The 20,608-nt window shown below is 33.6% G+C and overlaps 1 protein-coding gene across 6 annotated transcripts in view; it reads right to left on the reverse strand.

The window, feature by feature from the left end:
- The window catches only part of AKAP9 (A-kinase anchoring protein 9), a 103,750-nt gene that overhangs the window by 48,396 nt on the left and 34,746 nt on the right, over positions 1-20,608 (reverse strand). For 3 of the 6 annotated variants that reach the window (XM_021551653.3, XM_021551655.3, XM_021551652.3), the window contains exons 4-17: positions 16,775-16,828; positions 16,209-16,379; positions 13,659-13,814; positions 12,552-12,749; positions 9,444-11,888; positions 7,669-7,882; positions 6,964-7,043; positions 5,196-5,331; positions 4,645-4,766; positions 4,025-4,130; positions 3,282-3,480; positions 2,666-2,762; positions 1,732-1,824; positions 157-531 (exon numbers count right to left, since the gene is read on the reverse strand). In XM_021551653.3, the coding sequence (XP_021407328.2) occupies positions 157-531; positions 1,732-1,824; positions 2,666-2,762; positions 3,282-3,480; positions 4,025-4,130; positions 4,645-4,766; positions 5,196-5,331; positions 6,964-7,043; positions 7,669-7,882; positions 9,444-11,888; positions 12,552-12,749; positions 13,659-13,814; positions 16,209-16,379; positions 16,775-16,828 (4,446 nt within the window). Of the gene's footprint in view, positions 1-156; positions 532-1,731; positions 1,825-2,665; positions 2,763-3,281; positions 3,481-4,024; positions 4,131-4,644; positions 4,767-5,195; positions 5,332-6,963; positions 7,044-7,668; positions 7,883-9,443; positions 11,889-12,551; positions 12,750-13,658; positions 13,815-16,208; positions 16,380-16,774; positions 16,829-17,394; positions 17,984-20,608 lie in introns of those variants that run through there. The other 3 variants (XM_021551658.3, XM_021551654.3, XM_021551657.3) reach the window with 3 other exon arrangements.

Raw genomic sequence — 20,608 nt, forward strand, 5'->3', positions numbered from 1 at the left:
TGCAATATAGCATCATATTCCCTTCCTCAGGCATAGCATGCAGGAAAGAAGGGTAGATAATTTAGGACTAAAGTTGTGAACTCTTTGAAAGGGAAAAGGAAATATTTAAATGGAATTTTCATCTTTTTTTTTCTTTCATTTTATTTTACCACTTACTGGTGTTTCTTCTGCTGTAAGACCTTTGTTATGGGAAAAAAGTTCTTCAGAAATCACTGACTTATGTGTTGGTGTCTGTCCTAATATGCAATCAGGGCTGCTGTTAGAATGAAGCTGTTCTCCAAGTAAGTTGATCTCTCCAGACTCTTCACTGAGTTCCTTACAAAGTGATTTCAATCCTTCTTCATTTATACTGCTTTTTCCAGTTGCTTTCCTAAGAAGGCTGTCAACCTCTTCCTCACTGTGCTGCTTCTTAACTCCAAAATGTGTTCTCTCTGGATGTGCAATCTGCACTGGTGCTTCTTCTTCCTTCTGCCTAGCAATTCCTGACAATTCAGTCTGTTTGGCAAATGCTACACTCATTGACACAATAACCTGAAAAAGTAAGAGAAGTCTGCATTAGTTTATGCTTCACAGTATCTCCTATTACTGAAGAAATTTCACAGATGACCATCAACAATAAAAACATAAGTACCAAAAGTTCCCAGAAGTAAAAAGGATAAAAGAACAAAGATATCTTGTCAATCTTGAAAATGGTCACATCTTAAAATACAGACACACTGTATTTAGGGTAGTTTAATGAATTACAATGCTGTTTTCCATTACAATAGATTATTTAGCATGGAAATATATTTTTTTTTTAAGGTCCTATTAGATGATTTCAAAAAGTGCTGGCAAACAGACTTAAGAGCAGTGGTGCCAAGCTTTCTTTATCTAGCCAAGCATCCTATGCCAAAGTTTGACTGACATGGAATTTTGGGCTGTATAAAGAAAGCAGTGCACAGGAAATTCTAGATTTAGAATACAGTGATTTATACCAAAAGCTACAAAAAGTGTGAAAAAATAGTATAATAAATACAGAATTGCTGCACTTTAAAATACAAACTCTTCCTTTCCAGAAAATGTGAGTTTGTCTTTTGAACTTAAACTGATCTTAAGTAATGCAACATTTGTTTCCTCATAAGGAAGGGTTTTCTTGGCAGCAGATAAGAGAATATTTTTTGTATTCTGCAAAAAAGTGGACACTTTTTGCAAATCAGAAAGCAAGTAAATCCAGAAACATATATACTCTACCTATAAAATCTTACTTTTAATTTTCATGTTTTAGTCACCAGATCCAAAGAAAAACAATGCATTTTACACAACATATTAAAATGCACAATAAAATATGATGAGAAAATAATATTAAACCATTAAGTGCAAAGCATTTTGAACTGACCTGCTGATAAACCTATGTTAGCAAGAAATACACTCTAAGTCTCTGGAGTTTTAAAATAAATTCCAGTGCAGAATATGGTAGCATGTTGTCTATTTCCTTTGAAGTTTTAAACACTACCACTACAACCCATATGAACAGAAATTGAGTTAGGAATAGGACAGATAGCTAAGAAACCCCAAAATGTTACAGAATTTTTTTAAGACTTTCCCATTCAGAAGTCAAATGAAACTATTTCTTGTAAATAAATCATACAAAAGTTAACATACGCTACAGCAATTGCCTAAATAGTTGAAAATGGCAAATAAAAATGACAGATGTTTTAAACATATATTAAAGTAATGAAATAAAAGTAATACCTTTGCTACTTCTTCTTCTAATCTTTCTTGGTACTGCTTTTGGAGCAATTGAACAACATCCAGATCATTCTGCATTTCCATCTCCCTACCAAGCTGTAAGTAAAACATGAAATCTCCGATCATTTATGATTTTACTTCATTAGTTTCAAGTTTAAATCCAGCAAGAGCATTTAGGTTTTCTTCATCTCATACAAATCACATAATTTTGTACCAAAACACAGAAGAACTGGGTAGAACACTTTGCCTTGTTTCTGCTTCAAAACGAAATGTAAAAGTTGAGTTTGCAACAACTGTCCTTCCAGCACTATTTGAGATGTCAAATGCAGTGAAAGCAGTTCAGGAAGCACAGAATCACAGTACAAAACAACATTACAATTTTGCAAAATGCAAAATTTTTGAGCCAGGTTTCTGGCACTCCTAAAGGAGGAATGCATGGGGTTTTTCCCATTTGCACTTGTTCTCTTGAACTCTTTGGGGTTACTTTTCCAAAATTTCTCCTAAACTGTGCAGCATGTCTGACAAAAGTCCTAGTATTTCACTTAAATTGCTCCTTTCATAACTCGTGTTTAAAAAAAAGTCACAATATTTTAAAGATTCCTGAAGAAATCTCAGAATTTGAACACTGATTCTCTCCCACTTTAGTAAGAAGCAGCCAACTGAAACGTCTTGTTTCAGAGATAAAATAAAGAAAATAAATTTAAATCCATCAACAATAAAGCAAGTTTTCTTGATCATAATTCCCAGATATGTTTTTTAAAAAAAATTAAATATTTTGCCCCTAACATGTACTATCTAATAGTTTAGTACAATACTAAGATCATAACTACCTTAAGATACTAAGTATTAGTCCATAATTCACTTTAATCTAAGAAGCCAAAGCATATAAATTATATCACTCTTAGTTATATTAGCTATCAACTGAGTCACATCATACCTCTAATGCTTTATCTATTTTTTTCTGATGAAGATTTTCTGTGCACTTTACTTTCCTGAAGACTTCTTTCAACTTTCTTTCTGAATCTGTGGATACACTAAAAAGGTACAAAAAGCAGAGAGGGGAATTAATAATTACAAAAAAAAATCAGTATTTTGACCATGACATGGTGAAAATGTGTTAACTGGACCTAAACGTCATCAGAAACTTTATTATTACCTTTCATTCCAGAAAATAATTAATTTCTGTCAACTACATCTACACAAGATGTCTTAAGATGTAAAGGATAATGCCTGGAGTTTTGACGACTAAATGTTGTCTATGGAGTTGAAGTTTGAAAATGATGCTATAAAGCTCATATATATGACATGACTTTTATACATTATTCCATTTATCAAATCTTCCTCTAATAACTATAAATGCCACACCACTCAATTTGCAATGTTTCTGTCATTTCTTCATAACACTCTTAACACCCCTTGAAGGAACAAAACAATAGAAGAGCAATATGTTTACAAAGAATTTCTCCAATTCTGAAGTAGAATTACACAAATCGTTACTTGAAACACTTTTTGAAGGAGTGTGAAGTTATAATCATTAAAAACCTGATGAATACCTTGTGTGGTCAGAGGATACCCCAGCAATCTGAAGCTTATCCTGCAGATGGACAAGCTCTGTAGTGTACCTCTCTTGACTTTCTTTCAGCTGCTGCTGGAAATAGGACTGGAGGCGTTCCAGCTCTTGAGCATGCTGCTCCTCAAGTTGTTTTTTAAGGTTCCCTATCTCCTTTGAACAGTATTCTTGAACTGTAGGATCTGAATACAGGGGAAGCAGGGGTTGAGAAGGACAGATGGATAGAAAGAAAAAGAAAGAAAAAATAACAAAAGAAAGAAAGCACAAAACAAAGAAAGAATGGAAGAAAGAACAAACAAAAGTACAAAAGAACGAAAGAATGAAATAACAAAAGAATGAAAGAAACTATATTAACTTCTTCACAAATATTTAGCAGTGATGGACAGAATAATTAATGTAGTTAAAAAAAAAATTCTGACATCTTGTCAACTACTTTTCGGTAACAAAGAATAATAACTCAATCTTCCATTTTGCAAAATAATATTTGATATGGGTAACAAATTGTTATTGTGGAAAACTAAAAAATACCTAACTAAAAATGTATCATAGAATATACTTCTGAAAGAATTTACTGAATTAAGAAAATCAGAGTATTGTACTGCAAAATCAGAAAAAAATCTCTTATGTTCTAGGTGTAGTAAGATATAAATCAGTTACAATTAAGTCATTGTCTTTTCTCTCTCTCTGAATATGCATACATTAAAAACAGCATATACATCTTTTTACCCATTAGATTCTGTGAAGGAGTCTGCGAACCTTCCTTTCCTATTTCCATATGGATAGGTTCCTCTTCTTTCTTCCTTTCTGAAGAAGATAGCCTTGGTTCCTTGACCTAAATAATAACCAAGTAAATGCAATTAACAACAATTTGTCTACTAGTAGCACAAAAATATTATATCCATTGTTGGACTCCCAGTATGAAAGAGGAATTGACATACTGGCACGAGACTAGCAGAGAGTAACAAAGGAGACGGGAGGCTTGGAGCATTTGTTATACTAGGAGAGGTGGAAGAGCTGGGCATTCGTAACCTGAAGAAGGCAAAGCTGCCCACTGGGCTCATGAAGTATCAAAATTCAGCTGGACACAGTCCTTGACAATCTTTCATAGCTGACACTGCTTTGGGCGAGGGGCTGGGTTAGATGAACTCCAGAGGTGCCTCCTAACCTTAACCAGTCCACACTTCTGTGACATGGACAGCAGCTTTCTCTGTTTTCTCAAATCACTGCCTTGCTCTGCCACTCAACCAGGATACACACATTTTCAAACAATTCCTCAGTCATCCAGAAGGATTTCAAGCAACAGAGAAAATTCAAATGCTCATATACTCTATGCTATAAAAGTTTACCTGCTTACACTCTGCCATCAGCTGTGTCTGAAGTGCTTTCAACCTGCTGTACTCTTCCATTATCTTCTGGAGAAGTGCATCCATACGTTCTTGCACAGTTAAATTACACAAAGAACCATGGACTTTACAAAAAGAAAATGAACATTTTACCATAAATTTTAACACAAGTGATTTGTTCACAAGTTCTGCCCAGAATAATTTTCTGGTAAACATTACAAAACACTAAAATAAGTGAAGCCCTTCCAGATTTTGAATGCATTTTTATATATATTGATACACATGCATTTTTTTGGTAGGACTGCTAGCTTCTTCTACAAAAGGAAGAAGACAAATAGAAAAACCCCAAAACTTTTTTCCACTAATATCCATGAAAATGAAAACAGCTTAAAAAATATCCATAACAAAAATAAAGTGGTTCAGAATAATGAGGAAATCTCTAAAGCAGCTATTTAAGCATATGCATCAGTACTTGAAAAAGTAATGGCATAATTGCCAGTCTGAAATACTTTAAATAAGTACTTTTAGCCACCATGATAGTACAAAGTGATTACCTTGAGCTTGATCTCTGGGTACTGGTAATTCTACACTCAGTTTTTCTCTTACAGCAGGTTTACAGAAAACTTCCTGTTCCCTGTCAACAGCTTCTACAGCAGCTGAAGAATGTTCATTCTGACTACCGCACAAAACCTGTATAACAAATCAAACAAAGTGAAAAGTAAACATTTATTATTATTTTATCAATCACAATGCACAAAGAAAACAAGAAAAATAGGAAGAAAGTAGTATTTTGTAAGCATTAACTTCTGCAAAAATGATGGCATAAATGTTCTGTTGAATCCTAAGAATGCAGACAATCTTTAAAACTCCTGATAAAAGAAACATATATGAAAAGACTTTTCAGATAAAGCATAAATGCATATGTTTCCAAATCAGTATTTAATTTGGAATCAACAAGTATTAAAATCTTGTAGAGAAAAGCCTTCTTTATTAATGTGAAAAGCAACTTTACATTTTAAATGTCTCATTCTCAGAAGCTGCAATTTTACTTGAAAGAGGAATTCCTTTAAGCAGAAATTTGTATCATTTTAGGGATTACAACTCATCTTGTTCTTTAAGTGCTGAACAAGTCAGACAAACGGGTATGGCATAAAAAAGCCAGTAGTGAATAGAATACCCTATGTTTGTAGGTGCTACGTGGTCAGCAGAACACTGCCATATTCACAATGGGCAGGCAAACAGAAGATTTATCCATATGATTTCTGAAAATAAGTGATACTTGAAAAGAAACTGCTTGCTAAAAGCACAGTGGGTTCTTTATTTAAAAATTTTGTACTCAAAAAAACCCAAATTCAACTTATAAAAGTAAAACCTTTATTTCTCCAACAGCTCAACAAAAGGATCATACAAATAGGCAGCATTTTTCATGCTGTGAAACAACTCATGCCAAGCACTCTCATTTAGCTGCTACTTCCTGTGAGCCATCATGGAGTCCTGCTTAATCTCTCCTATGCTGGACCTCAAGTTAAAACCCTGCTATTCACTTTCCCAAAGAGGTATGGAAAAAAGTCCAATAATGAAGGAAAAAAAAAAACAAACCCAAACCACAAACCCATCCATTTGAAGTATTTTAGATTTAAAAACTTACAGTAAGTGTCAGAAACAGCTTACTTTATCTAGAAACAAGTCTAATATGTAACTCAATTGACAGTCAAAAAGTACCCATAAGGGCCATCAATTACTATTACTGTAGAAAAAAAGATATCTCAAAATATTATTATAATTGTTGATATTGGAATGAAGACTAAATATAAGCTTCAATTTTTGACTATAATATTTATCTACTAAAAACAATACAGACTTTTAGATTGACACTTTAAAGTCCTTGAAAGATAAGCTGCAGCTAAGAAAGAAATTACTGTCTTACTGCAGATATGAGAGGTGATATCCTGCGCATCAAGGTGTTTTTGAGTGACACCAGACTCTTGAATCAAAAACGTATGTCCAGAAACAAAGAGAAAGGAAAAAAGTACTTCCAAACGACTAGAGATGAGATCAACATTAGCTAGAAGATTAGGACTATGTGTAAAACATAAGACTTGTCTGGACAAGGACTTAAATTTAGGGAAACAAAAATAGAAAACCATTTGCAATACTATTTTGGAAGCTCAAATTTAGCAGTCTCTATTTTGAGATCAATGCAAAGAGAAAAGCTGCAAAGAAAACCTGTAAAAATAATGTAGAAAAATATGGTGACCCACTAATCATTATTTTTTGTTTTCCAAATTTTCATTTTGAAAAAGGTTTTTTGTTAAGTCTTACCTGAGCCAGCCTGGAACATTCCTCAGTGACAGCTTCATTCAGTTTTTCTATGAGTCTTTGTGTAGATTTCCCTTCATCATCTACAAATACAAATTATTCATATTATTTTTAAACACTAGATGCACAACAACTTTTCAAAGGTCTATTTCCTGCCTCAGCAAGGCTGCCTTCTCAGCTTGAGGAAGGACACTTTTTTTGTTCCCATCTTTATTGTTACAACACATTGACAGTTTCAATTATCACAATTGAGCTGCACATTCTTATCTCTTGATAAGAAATGCCTTTGTGTATTAGTGACCTCCAGAAAGATACAAGCATACAGATACCTAGTGGAGGCAGAAGAACTTGTGCAAAAAAAAATTAAACAAGGACAAAACATGGTATAACAGAAAACCTGAGACAGAAAACCACCATGGTAATATAAAACCTCACTGAGGCAAAAAGTAGTACCAAAGTTTACTTAAAGTGTGCAGGGAGTCAATACAGCAATGCAAAGAAAAGAGAAAAGAACATGTCCAAAAATACTTTGCTGGTGAATTTGCATGTGCTGGGTAAACAATTTGTTGAAGAAAAATACTTCAAAATATGATACAAAAATAATTTGTTGGACATCTAGATGCACAAACTCTTGTGCTTGTTTGGTTGGGTTTTTTTTAAGACAGCTTTTCATATAGAGCTTCATTCTCATAATTTTAGTCAAGTTACCTGCTTGTTGAAATTTCAGGGTCTGGAGCTCCAGCTGATGCATTCTTTTAAGATCAGTCATCTCTTGTATATGATTATGAACAAGTTCCTCTTTAAGACTGCTAAGTGCACTCTCTTTTTCTGCCTTCAAGGACTCACAAACCTGGTCTACATGAGCTGAATAAACCAGTGATAGACAAATCCGCTGTGCTTCCATTTGCAGTTGTAAATCAGTCTTTGAATATAAAGACACAATTTAAAAGAGTGAGAAACAAGAAAATAGAAAGACCCATCTTTGGAAATTTCTGAGATTAATAAACTGTTGAATGGAATGCTGCATATACAGTATGCATAAGGTAAATTTAAATATACATAGTTTGGAAAGTTGAGTTTTAACAAAATAGCAAGACACTTCTTCAGCTTAAAATAAAAATCAAATTAAAATCAATAATATGCTTTAATTCCTGTTTTGCAGCAATAAAATCCCAATGAATTTTAACCCAGTGAAGCAAAAGCAATATCATTATTAACAGAGTAATTAGGAAAGTGTACTCTAAACACAGAGAGAGATTGTATTATTAGCAGACACTAAAAACATTAATTTTCAAGGCTTGTAGTTCCAGTCTGCACTTTGGGGATGTTATTGCTGAAGAAAAAAGATGTTTGGGATATGCCAAGAGGGACCTACTTAGAGCTGAAGTTTGAAAAGGTTTTTAGGCACCTCTGGACCACAATGATTTTTAGTTGTGTGTCGGGAAATTGTAAGACCCTTATTATAGCCTTATAAAAAACAAACCAACCAATCAACCAATGAAACATAAAACCCTAACCCAAACCATCACAAAGCTAAAGCTCTTTTTGTAATCTCACAACTGTTTTCAATGTGTCTTTGTGATTTTATTTCCTAGGAAATGAATGAACCACAATGCAATATTAGGCAGTTGGTAGTATTAGTTCACTGTTAGGCTGACTTTCATAAAACAAAAAAAAAAAGTTTAAAAAGAGTAGAAGTCTGCTTAACATCTATTTCCACGAAAAACTTAGTTGCATACAACTTGCAGCATGCAACTTTACCAGTGTACATAGATTTACATTTACATCTAGATTTATGATTCCACCACCTAGTTAAATACTGGTAACTCAGTACTTAGGTATTTATATTGACAAATAAGAATCCTTTCCTTAATTGTTACCTACAATTTATTAACAATACAGAGAAGTGTCAAGCAAAACTGTGCCAACAAAACTCAAGAAAATAGAATCATATTACATGCATTTTCATTATCCCATCCAGATATATTTCTTAAAACAAAATAATTGATAATGCAATTTAGGTATTTCACAAGTTTGATATTTCAAAAGTTTGGTCAAAGATGACAGATGAAGTCTCATTATTCTTTATATGTTGTTTGAATGAGTACTTAGAGAACTGAAAAACTAGTCACAGCATAAAAACTTATGTCCAAAATAAGCTTTTCGCTTAAGAAAGTGAAATACTGCATCAAAATATTAAGTGCTCTGGTAGTCTTCTTACATTTTTGTTATTGTTGTTGACTTAATTAAACTCAAGGGAAGAGTTTCTTTTTCATTCAAAAAGCATCCTTATATTGACTGTGCTTGTAATTCTGGTCATTCATATAATCCCTTTCAACCACTGGCCACAAGCCTTTCAACCACTGATACACACCTATACTTCAAGGCAGCCAATTGGAAAAAATAGGATGAAAATTTTCAAGTGTAAGCTCCTACCAATTTTCATAGTTAAAGTATTTTCTATACTGTTTTACATCACATACCTGTTCTGATTTTAAGGCATCCACTTGCTGCTGAAGGTTACTTTCACTCTGTGTAATGGCTGGTAATGATGTTTCCTCTGTAAGCCTGTCTGGCATCCCATGCAAATGTTCCACAACAGACTGCTGTTCTGGTTTCAGCACTTGCTGGACCTTCTTCCTTTTTATTACCTCATGGCTGCAGTCTTTACCAGACCTCAGATTATCTCTTGAATTTATTCCTTCATCAGCTTTACTCCTTGAACCTGAGGATTTATTCCTACTTTCAGATGCTGGAGTAGCAGTCTTTAGAGATTTTCCTTTAGAGCATTTTTTCTTAGAGTCATTACTACTACTAGTTCTTCTCTGAGCATGACTAATTGTGACTTCTAGTTCTTTACACTTTACTAGAATTTGCTCTTTCTCATCTTTTAAGGATTTGACTTTTTCATTTAAATGGCAGATTTCACTATCCTTTGACTTTAACTGTTCAGAGAGATCGGAAAGTCTCAGGGATAATTCCACTTTCTCACGCTGAGTAACTTGGAGCTTTTCCATAAGTTCTGTTGAATCTTTCTCAACAACTTCTCCAGCCACAGATATGTCTTCCCTGGACACCTTTATTTCTTTACCCCCTTCAAAACCAGAAGGTCTAGTTTTAAATAATACTGGTCTATTGCTTTGTAAGTGGCAGATTTTTTCATTCAAAGCTTGGAGTTTGCTTCTATATTCAGCTTCTTGCTTTTTCTTGTCCTCTTCTAACTCAGCTTTTGCCTTCAGAAGACTGGCACATTCTTTCTGTAGCTCCTTATAGCTAGCTTCAAGTTTTTTCTCGGTCAATGAGAAGGCACTCTTCTGCCTTTCAGTATCCTCTTGGAGGATACTGTTTTGGTTTTTTAGTAGCTCATTTTCAGTAATCAGCTTTTCTATTCTTTTTTGCAAGTCCAAAATTTCTGTCTTAGAGCTAACACTACTGTTACAAAGTATGTTTTCTTCAGAGCATACGAACATAGTTTTTAATTTCTGTTCCAGAGTTTCATTCTCCCCTTTAAGAACATTATTTTGTGTTTCTAGTTCTGAACATTTTTTTTTAAGGGTATCTTCTCTCTCCCTCATTTGTTCCTGCATCAACTCAGTTTTAAGCTGCAGCTCTTGTATTTCTTGTTCAAGGGTGCCCTTCTCTTTTTCCTCTTGCCTAAGCACTTCAATCTCCTTCTCCAGTTCATGGATTTGAAGTGTCATTTCTTCAGATTTAGAATTTACAATAGATTGCTGCAAGTCTTTCAGGTTTGTAATCTCTAAAATCAACTGATTTTGCTTTGTGATTAAGTTGTCCTTTTCATATTGCAGGGCTTCTATCTTTTGACTCATTTCATTTTGTACTTCATCTAACTGCTGCTTATGGTGCACATTCAAGTTGTCTTTAAGGCTTTCTATGTTCACCATGTGCTCTTTTTCTAAGTCTTCTTTAAGCCTGGAAAGTTCCTCTTCATGACTAAACAGAAGATTTGTCCTCAGTCTCTCTAACTCTGCTTCTTGAGATTCTGCCATCCTGTCCAAAACTGCATCCTTCTCCCTTTCTAGCATTTCAAGTTTTATTTTGTAATTTGTAATTTCTGCCTCATGTTTTAATTCCAACTCCTTCCTAAATTCAGAGGCAGAAGCCAGCTGAGTTTTTAAATCTTCAATCACAAACTGGTATTTTTCAGCTTCATTTAATCTACCTTCCATATCCGCTATAGTTTGCTTGGCCCTTTGAACCTGCTCTCTTGAAAAATTTAGTTCTTGAAGAAGATCTTCAATTCTAGTTTGTTGAAGAGATTTCTCTGTTGCAATAACTTCCATCTGTTGTGACAATTCTTGCTTTATTTTTTCCCTTTCCTTATCAGCATCCTGCAATTTCACATTCAATTCATTAATTTTAATATTCATTAAATTAATTTGATCTTTATTAGCATTCTCATTAAAACACAGACTTGAAGTTTGCTCCAATTCTACTTTTTGTTGCAAAAGACGCTGTTCTATTTCCACTGCATGCTGCTTCGCTAATTCTTGCTTCATTTGTACAATCTGCTGGCCGTGCATTTCATCTAATTCAGCCTGAAGTTGTGCCAGTCTCCTTTGTGTTTCCAATTCCATCTTTTGCACAATGTCAGCTTCAGACTGACTGTCTTTATAACATCGTTTCTGCAGTTCTTCCACAGTTCCCATTAATTGTTTTATTTCATCAGAACACTGTCTTTCTTTCTGTTTGTAGGTGGTAAGTTCAACTTTCATATTACTTATCTGCTGGTTCCTTAGGGAAATCTCTTCTTTCAACTCGTCAAGTAATTTGCTGACATCTGATAGTTTTTCCTTTAGCTGAAATGAATTTTTTTCTTCTTCTCCAAGTTTTGCTTCCAGCTCTTCAACTAATGCTTCCTTTTCTTGTAATTTACTCAAATCTTCCCCCTCTTTTTTCTGTTTTTCCTTAAAATAAAAAAGGAAAACCATGTTCTTATTTTTAGCTAATTATCTGAACATGTAAGAACAGTTACAGACTTAGCCATTTTGTCTTTCTTAGAAGGATAGAGAGACTATGTCAGTTATAAAACATAAATATAAATTATTTGTTGATCTCATTTGGAACTTTCTGTACCCTACCAATGTCATCATGCCCCTCCCCTATTCTTTCCAACCACCAGCATCTCTATCACTTTTAATAATATTTGCTTTTTTTAGGTGGTTTTAAAATGTTTTCCCATGAAAGGTAATTTAAAAGGTACACAAAGGAAAAAATTCATTCTTTGCTTAAGGCAGAGAAGAATGTTCAAGCAGATAATGATTTTTTTTTTTTCTAAAATAATGTCCTCTATTGAAGGTGTTTTAACACATGAAACATAGTTTCATAATTTGCTCCAAATATTTCCACAACTTTAATAAAAATAATACATAATACTGACATAAAATTTTCAGTTTGAAATTCTATACATATTATGTGTTAGTTAACAGAAACAGTGTCAAAAACTTAAAACAGTTGTTTGCATTCTATGCAGCAAACTCATTACTTGTGCTTTGGCTTTTTTATTTCAAAGGAATTACAAAATCCTAAAAATTGTTTCGGAAAAGAAATCTTTAGAGTAAGGAACATACCATTTCATATATCATTATTTTCTCTTGGAGATGTGTAATCTGCTCTTCAAATTCTTCTTTCTTTCTTTGATAATTCTTAAGCAGACTTTCTTGCTCTTCTAGCTGTTGCTGATGTGAAAGTATCTGTTGCTTGGCTTGCAACAGATCAGCAGCTGTGCAACTATGGCTGCTGTTCCTTAGGGCTTCACTTGCCTGCAACTTGAATTTTAAAGAAATAAAACTAAAATATATCAGTTTTTTTCAGAAAACGCTTGTGCTACATACAGAAATAGTGATCTTTACTTTCTTCTTCAACATTACAAATCAAAGATTTCTAAGTTCTTTTGAGGGAAGTCAAACATCTTTATTCATTTGGGATGGCCAACCAATAAAAAGGTATTTCATATTAATTAAATATTCATGGTGAGTTAACATAGGACAGCAGTGTCTCAGATACATCAGTATGCAGTAAAACTAACTAGTTGCAGCTATGGAGCCCATAATCAGATTTTTAATAGTAAAATCTCAGGCTTCAGAATATAATCCACTTGAAGCTCAAAATAAGCTATATAATGTACTTTAACAGCATGAAATACTACAAGGTTCAACTGCAATACTGTAAGGTATAGTCTGTGTGCCTGTGGCACCTCAACCACTACACTTTTTAGAAGAAATGTCTTTCTGAAGCTTCACTTTGCTATTTAAACTACCTTTTAATAACACCACAAAGGAAGCTTTTATTAAAAATATAAGGACTGGAGTGTGAAGCTGTGGCCCATGGAAGTTGATGGCTGGATATTTTGATTTCAAAAGGAACATTTCTGCCCAAAGCTCTGAGAATTAATTACCCAAGTGTTTTTCCCCAGGATAACTGTCACAGTTCAGTATTTATCAGAAGCTATTATCACATAATAGGAAAGAAAACAGACTAATATTTATAATTTTATAGTTAATTATTCCACATTGTGACAACAACTGTAGGACCAGGGAAACGACTGCTGATCTGTGCTAAGGGGCTGATTCTTGAAAAATGTACAAAAAAATTTTCTGCAGGAAGTAGCTATTTATGGAGTCTCCAAAGTGACAATTATTGTCAAACCCAATACAGTTGGTTACTGTATAACTTACATGCTGAAACTGAATTTGCAATTTCTGACTTTGCTCAGTAAGCTCCAAGAATTCCCTCATGGTTTCATCCTTTTCTTTCCGTGCCTGCTGTAAGTTAGTAGTGAGCTGAGTGATAATGTCATCTCTTTTTTTGATAGCAGCTTCAAATTCTTGGAGCTGTAAAAGATAGAATTTAAACTATTAATGCACATGAAAACCACAGTCAAAAATACTAGCTGATTTTAGTTAAGTAGGAGTAAATCATCCCTAATCTCTCTGTTTAAAAGATGTCTCACTATTATAGTTTTTGTATTTTCACAAGCTCTATTTGTAAAAATTTCAGGAAGAGGGTTTTTTTTCCCCTCATTGAACAATACATGATCTCTCCATGAAATATAGTTAATAAATAACAAAATCTCAACTTTTAAGAAGGTTAATTAGTTAAATATATAACTTGCTTTTAAAATAAAAAGTGTGGCCACATAAACAAACCATCATAAAGGAAGTCAGAATATCTACTAATAGTGTTTCAGCAGTTTTGTACAACTACTCATGTTCACACACTTTTCCCACAATAAATGCAAGTTATATCATCTCTCACTTGAAGTGCAACAAATAGCATTCATTGTACTAAAGTAGGTAATAGACACCATGCACTATCCTACACTGTGAACCCAGGGAAATCATTCATAACTACACAAGAAAATAAGTTCAAGCTGCAAAATGGATACAGCATATTTAACAGATTAATCTCTTGTAATTTGTAATGATGAAGAAATGATAAGACAAAAAAATTCTTTGCCAACTGTTTTAATTTTTTGTAGGATTACACTCAAGCAGTCAGAAACTCTACAATATTGATTTGCAATATTTTTGTGCGCATTTATATAATCATGTATCAGTATAAAGTTGCTTTCTCAATTTGAACTCACTTAAGGCTAGTGGAAGCCTCCACTCTACATACTGCAAATTTCTTAAACCATTAGTAATCTTCTGTAACTGCTTTGTTTACAATGTTCCCCAAAAAAACCTTCATTGAGTTGTATGCTCAATCTTTGGTGTTAACAGGGTAATGCTTCCAGGTAAAGTTATTTTTAGAACACTGGAGTCAAATCCTACTTTAAAAGCACAGGCATAATGAAAATACTAAATGTTTGTTATAGCAGAGAAAACTAGGAACAAATCAGGAACTTATGTGTGCTACACCTTTCCTTTTGCAGATGTTCAATGAAATTGAATACATAAATATGTCAGTTCCAAAGCACATCATGTTATATAATTTCCAACTTTTTAAAGTCTATCTTGGTTCTTGACAAAGAGGCAGAACTAAAGCACACAACTATCTTCCCCACTCCTCTTTTACAATTCTTTTGTTTCTTCTGAAAAATAAACCATATGCATTTCTAAATTGAGATACTCTGCATTGCACCACTGTGAACAAAAGTACACTGCAACAATTAAAATATTATTGTACCACAGCCCCAAACCTGAAAACACTCAGTTCTGGTTTAGTACATTTTTATTCTATTTTAAAAATTGTAATTATAGTAATTTTTAAAATGCAAACATTTTCACTTTCTACTCTTCCAGGAAAAATGAACAGTAGTTACAATCATTAGAAATACTTATTTTCTTTATTATGCTATGATTATGACTATTCTGTTTAGCACAACAGATACAAGACACAGTAATTAAAATTCAACACCAGACAAAGAAATAATAAACCACCTCTTCTGGGTCAACCACTTAACTGGTGCTATGATGGATAAAAGGACATCTATTATCACTGATATAACAATAACAATAATAGTAATAGTAATAATAATAATAATAATAATAATAATAATAATAATAAATGGCAAAAATAACTGAATATTAGATTTTTAAAAAATTTATAGTACTTTGCAAAAAAAAAAAAAAAAAGCAAAATACAGTGACGTGACCTGATTCCAAATTAGGAGAGAGACAAATAAGACATAAAGCACAACAAAGCACTGCACCACTCGCTTAAACTGGAAGAATATTCTTTACTTTAAAACTTAAGTTTATATTCCAATGGTATTTTTAAAGTAAGAAATTATTTCCTGTAAAGCCGAATTATTAGGTGTTTTAAATTAAAACATTCTGACACTGTTGGTTTTGCATTTCACACTGTGAAGTACAAATACAAATACATTTTTGGTTCAGTTATATTATTCCTTAGGGAGTAAAACCTGAGGTTTTTTTGATCTTGGAGGAGCAGGAAGACATTAAAGTCTTTGCATAAGTAGAGAAGAATTAGGGCTTTTCTTGAAGAAAATTGTCTTTCCATTCCTAATTTGAAGCATCTCACTGCAAAGACAATTTGAATTTTCGTCACAAAATACAGAGAAAAAGGACACACAATGGAAATGCCATTCAAAGTAATAAAACACATGGCATATGATTAAAAGAAATTACGTGTAATTAATTCTCTATCACACACTGAGTGCATTCTGAACAGCTCCCATTGGTGTGAACTCTTTCCAGTGAGTCTCTGCATTTTTGCATGTAACCAAATAGCAAGTAGAAAGCAACATAAGGTAATTATACCTGTTGCAATCCTTCTGTACCATAGGCTGCCCTCATTTCTTCTATCTCTCTGCTTAGTTCTTCAATCTCTTGTTGTTTCCCAGTCAATTGATTCTCCATCACCTCTAGCTGTGTGTGTGAGTGCTGCATTCCATGCTCTGAATGAATGTCTCCAACTCCAAATTCTTCTTCCTAAATCAATCCAAGTTCCTTTACATGCCAATTTTTATGTTTTATCACAGTAAATCAAGTCAAGCATCAAATGCCACCTTAGAACATTAACATAGAATATAGCATCAAAGATGTTATTGCCATGGCAACCTCCTTTGTTAGTGTAAGTCACACCTCAATAGCACTGACACAAAACATTTCTGTGAGTTGTGCTCTAGAACCTTAGCCTTAATAGATGGACTAAATTGGTTTGCATTTCAAGTTTAAGGATACACTATATTAATATAACAAACAATGCAGAAGTGGAGCACAGCATGCAAAATAAAGCATTAGTCAACAACACAGTGTTTGTTCAAAACTAATTGAGGTGTTTAGTATTCTCCATTAGTATTCTGATTCAATTTGCAATACTGTACCCTGATTAAGTCTGCAGGTATAGCTGTTCTTGTCACAAAACTGCAACCATTTACCTGTATAAAGACAATTTCTAAATACATTATTTTAATAATGCCTGATTTCTATTTCCCACTTACTTGAATCTTATGTGGCAATATACAGGAATTGTTATGCTACAAAAATTTATTTCATTTGAAATACAAAATAGCTTTCTATATAGCAAATTGCATCAAAGTAAGCATAGATAACAGGTAAAATGCCCAAAATTGCAGAAATAAACACTATAGTCTAAAATTAAAACCTTATTACCAACCAACATCTAGAGAAAACAAAGGAATTCAGATTTAAAGGTCAACGCAAAGCTTTATCTCTTAAATCGTTAAAATACAGCACTGTTGCATTTTAAATTACATATTTAATATTTTTATATATTACAAAACATAGTTATGCTTTCTCAAAGATTTTTATACACCACAAGATTTCATCTTTCTGAAAGTCAGCTATCTCTTGATAAGGGATGAAAGGCAGTAATCATAGACTTTCACTGTCAATTTGAAGGAATTTCGTGAAATTGAAAAAGAACAGAAATTATATATTTGACATAAGACACTTGAAAAGAAATAAATCCTCTTTCACTCACCTAACACTGCAAGCGCTTTCAGCTTCTGTGAGAATTTTGATTCTACTGACTGTACAAACCAAAACCAGCAAATCTCCAAAAGGCAAGCACAAGCCAAAGTAGTAGTTGCAGGTAAAAAAAAAATCCAAAGGAAAAGAACAGGCTGGGTACACATGAGTAATGATCAAACAGACAGGCAGGCTTTTAAAACAACAGAGCAATGTTCAAAAATGAGAAAGCAAGAACTGCTGCATTTCTCCTCAGAGCTCATTATTACATCAGAGTCTGAAACAAAAATAATGGTACTAAACATAGAAAGTCATCATAGTATTTCAGACCAAAATACTATGTTTAAATCAAAAAAGAAGCTGTACTGCTCAGACGTCTGCCATAGCCTAGATCAGGACTGACTTACAAATAACTATTATGCCTCAGCAAATCAGTAAGTGCACTGTTATAAATGGGATCAATACAGTAATTGAATTTGTATTAGACGAATGAATAAATCTGCATTAGAGAATTTGCAGAGCTGACAGAGTGCCCTTTCAATTTCTGATGTTCTCAGTAAAAATAAGACACCATGGAGATTACTACCTTAGTTTAGAAGGAATAAAGAAAATTCCAGCAAACAGCAGTCCAGGCTACTCATAGAGGCACTGTGCATCATCTGTGTATTGCCAGATGTTTGCTCTACGTTCAGACACACAAATGTCTACACAGTGCCTGGCACCAACATCTTTATTCAGATTTTGGCACATGTCCCAGAATAACAACACTAGTAGTTTAATAGAAGCTGCTATGAAATCCTTCCCTTCCCCTTTGTAACTCCCATTTTCCTTAGGCTTAATTGATAAAGATGCAGTGAACAATCACTGTAATCTACCACAGTGGATACACTTCTCTGCCCATGAATCATGGCTATAAGAAGAACTAATAGGAAAGGCACAAAAGTTTCCTCTCATTAGCTGTCAGACTACTCAGCAGCTGAAAATTCTACAAAAGACCTTAACTTAGATATTTTGCTACACACATTCAAATCAACTGTGTGGAACATCAGAAATCCTGCTCCATTTCATGGGAGTGTAACTTCAACATCACACAAGTGATGTACACAGTAACATGGGAGTCCATACTTTTCTCATCTGATACCTTCTTCTTTCAAATGTCTTCTGGCAAAGTGCAAGTGGAAATACGACAAGGCAACAAACTGCACTGCAATCTGTGAAAAAAACCCAGCTAGACAGCCACAGCAGGGTACAGTGTTGAGGGAAACCTTAGGAGGAGCCTGGCAACCCCTAGCATGACAAATTCTGCTGTTTAAGAGCAGACAAACAGTTGGTAGTAAATTACCAGCTTCAAAATATCTTAATTTAAAACTAATTGTCCACTCATCTGAAGTATATGAATTCAGTAGTTCAGATACCAACTTGAGGGTCAGTAGATGGGTAAACAAGGCCTGCAGGACTCCTGTCCTGACTAACGGTCCAAGTGATTTACCCATTTAGAGGTCTTCTGCAAGTCTATAAATGCTCTTCATGTAGATTCTTATAATTTCTTCTTTAAAAGCTTTGCAGTTCACCTTTAAAACTGAAACATTCTTATACCTTAATTACTTATGATGTGTTTAGTTACATACCCCAGGAAACAATTAAACATTGAAAGAATCAAATCACATACAAACAATTAAACATTGAAAGAATCAAATCACATACCACTTTAACATAATGGAACAAAAAAGTAACAAGAGCTCTGGATAAAATTGCATGAGCAAATAATCACAAAATAAGAATAGATTAATTTTTACAATACATTACTCAGCAGTCACAGTTTTGGTGAACAAACATTATGAAACAAGTGAAGGTTATAGAAGTCTCAAAGGACATTATGTCTGATTGTTCTTCCTTCCTTGAATTTTCAAAATAATTCACAGAAAAATTATTTAGTACTATAAAGTAAAATATAATCTGTAGTGTCATGGCTAAAAATAAAGATTTCATTTCTATTGCATCAGTTAACACATATGCTGAAGGCAAATGAAAGAATTTGCTTTCTGAGAAAAAAGGAAAACCAACTTCCACTAGTGGATTAAAGGAGTGATTCATGACAAATGCCACCAGAGGTCAGGATTACATTCATGATATCACTGTACCCTATATCAAGTTCCTTAGACCTTGGAAGACCAGAAATTGTATCTCAAAAATAGCAGTAATAATATATAATGTTGTAACTACTTACAACATTAATACTATTACTACAGAGATTTCACTCTATAAAAATAAATTTATATTCAGCATAAATCAATACATACTGCATAAAAGACTTGTTTCATCTTGGAGAAGATGTATCTGGAACATATTAAGAATTTAACCTCATGTTTTCTTTCCCCCTCCACTCTATCTTGTACATTTGGGACACCTGATTCCTTCCTAAAAATTAATATTAGACCTTGATCATGGCTTGTCAATGTTCTTAGCCTCTCCTGAATCTTCTAGTTATGTCACAACTGACTATATGAAACTTAGCTAAAATTAGCAACTAGGTTACCTTGGGAAAATTAATTTCAGCGTATTTTGGGGGTTTTGCAGGGGAGGGTTTATACTCCATAAGCAAAAGCCATTTTCAGATTGTGATGAAAATAGCTGCAATCCTGTAACTAAGCTTAATAACTTCTGAAGGAGAACCATTGATGACTTTTTAAAACATCATGGCTTAATATATTTTTCTATATAGTAACAGAACAGCAACTAGTTTCTTTATGCAGTTGCTAAGGTTGAGCTATAAATTTCATCAAAATTTATAAAAACAAACAACATTCTAGACTTCATATTAACCATTTTCTCAGAGATATACTTTGCATTTTGGAAATAGAACCAAAAAGAGAAAAAAAAAAAAAAAATCAGGTGAACAGATTTTCAGGTATACCATAAAAGTTGAGGTATATTGAAAATTTATGGGGGCAACTTTACCTTACATAGTTATAAAATCCCTCAAAATTCCAACTGTTAGGCAAACCCTAACTTCCCTTAGTTCTGAGTTCAAACTATAACCTTAAATAGCTAACCACCACTATAATTTAAGACTGTGCAGGTAGGCATCATTGTTGCTTACATTGAGGAGTTTGTCCCAAAAGACAAGCAGGTCATACAAAGGATTTACCAGTCTTCAATCGGCTTCTACCTTGACTGTGTAAGTATCAGAAAGGTGGCTGAGCAAAACTGAGCAAAAGACAATCTAT

This window comes from Lonchura striata, chromosome 1, assembly GCF_046129695.1.
Source record: "Lonchura striata isolate bLonStr1 chromosome 1, bLonStr1.mat, whole genome shotgun sequence".
Classification (NCBI taxonomy): domain Eukaryota; kingdom Metazoa; phylum Chordata; class Aves; order Passeriformes; family Estrildidae; genus Lonchura; species Lonchura striata.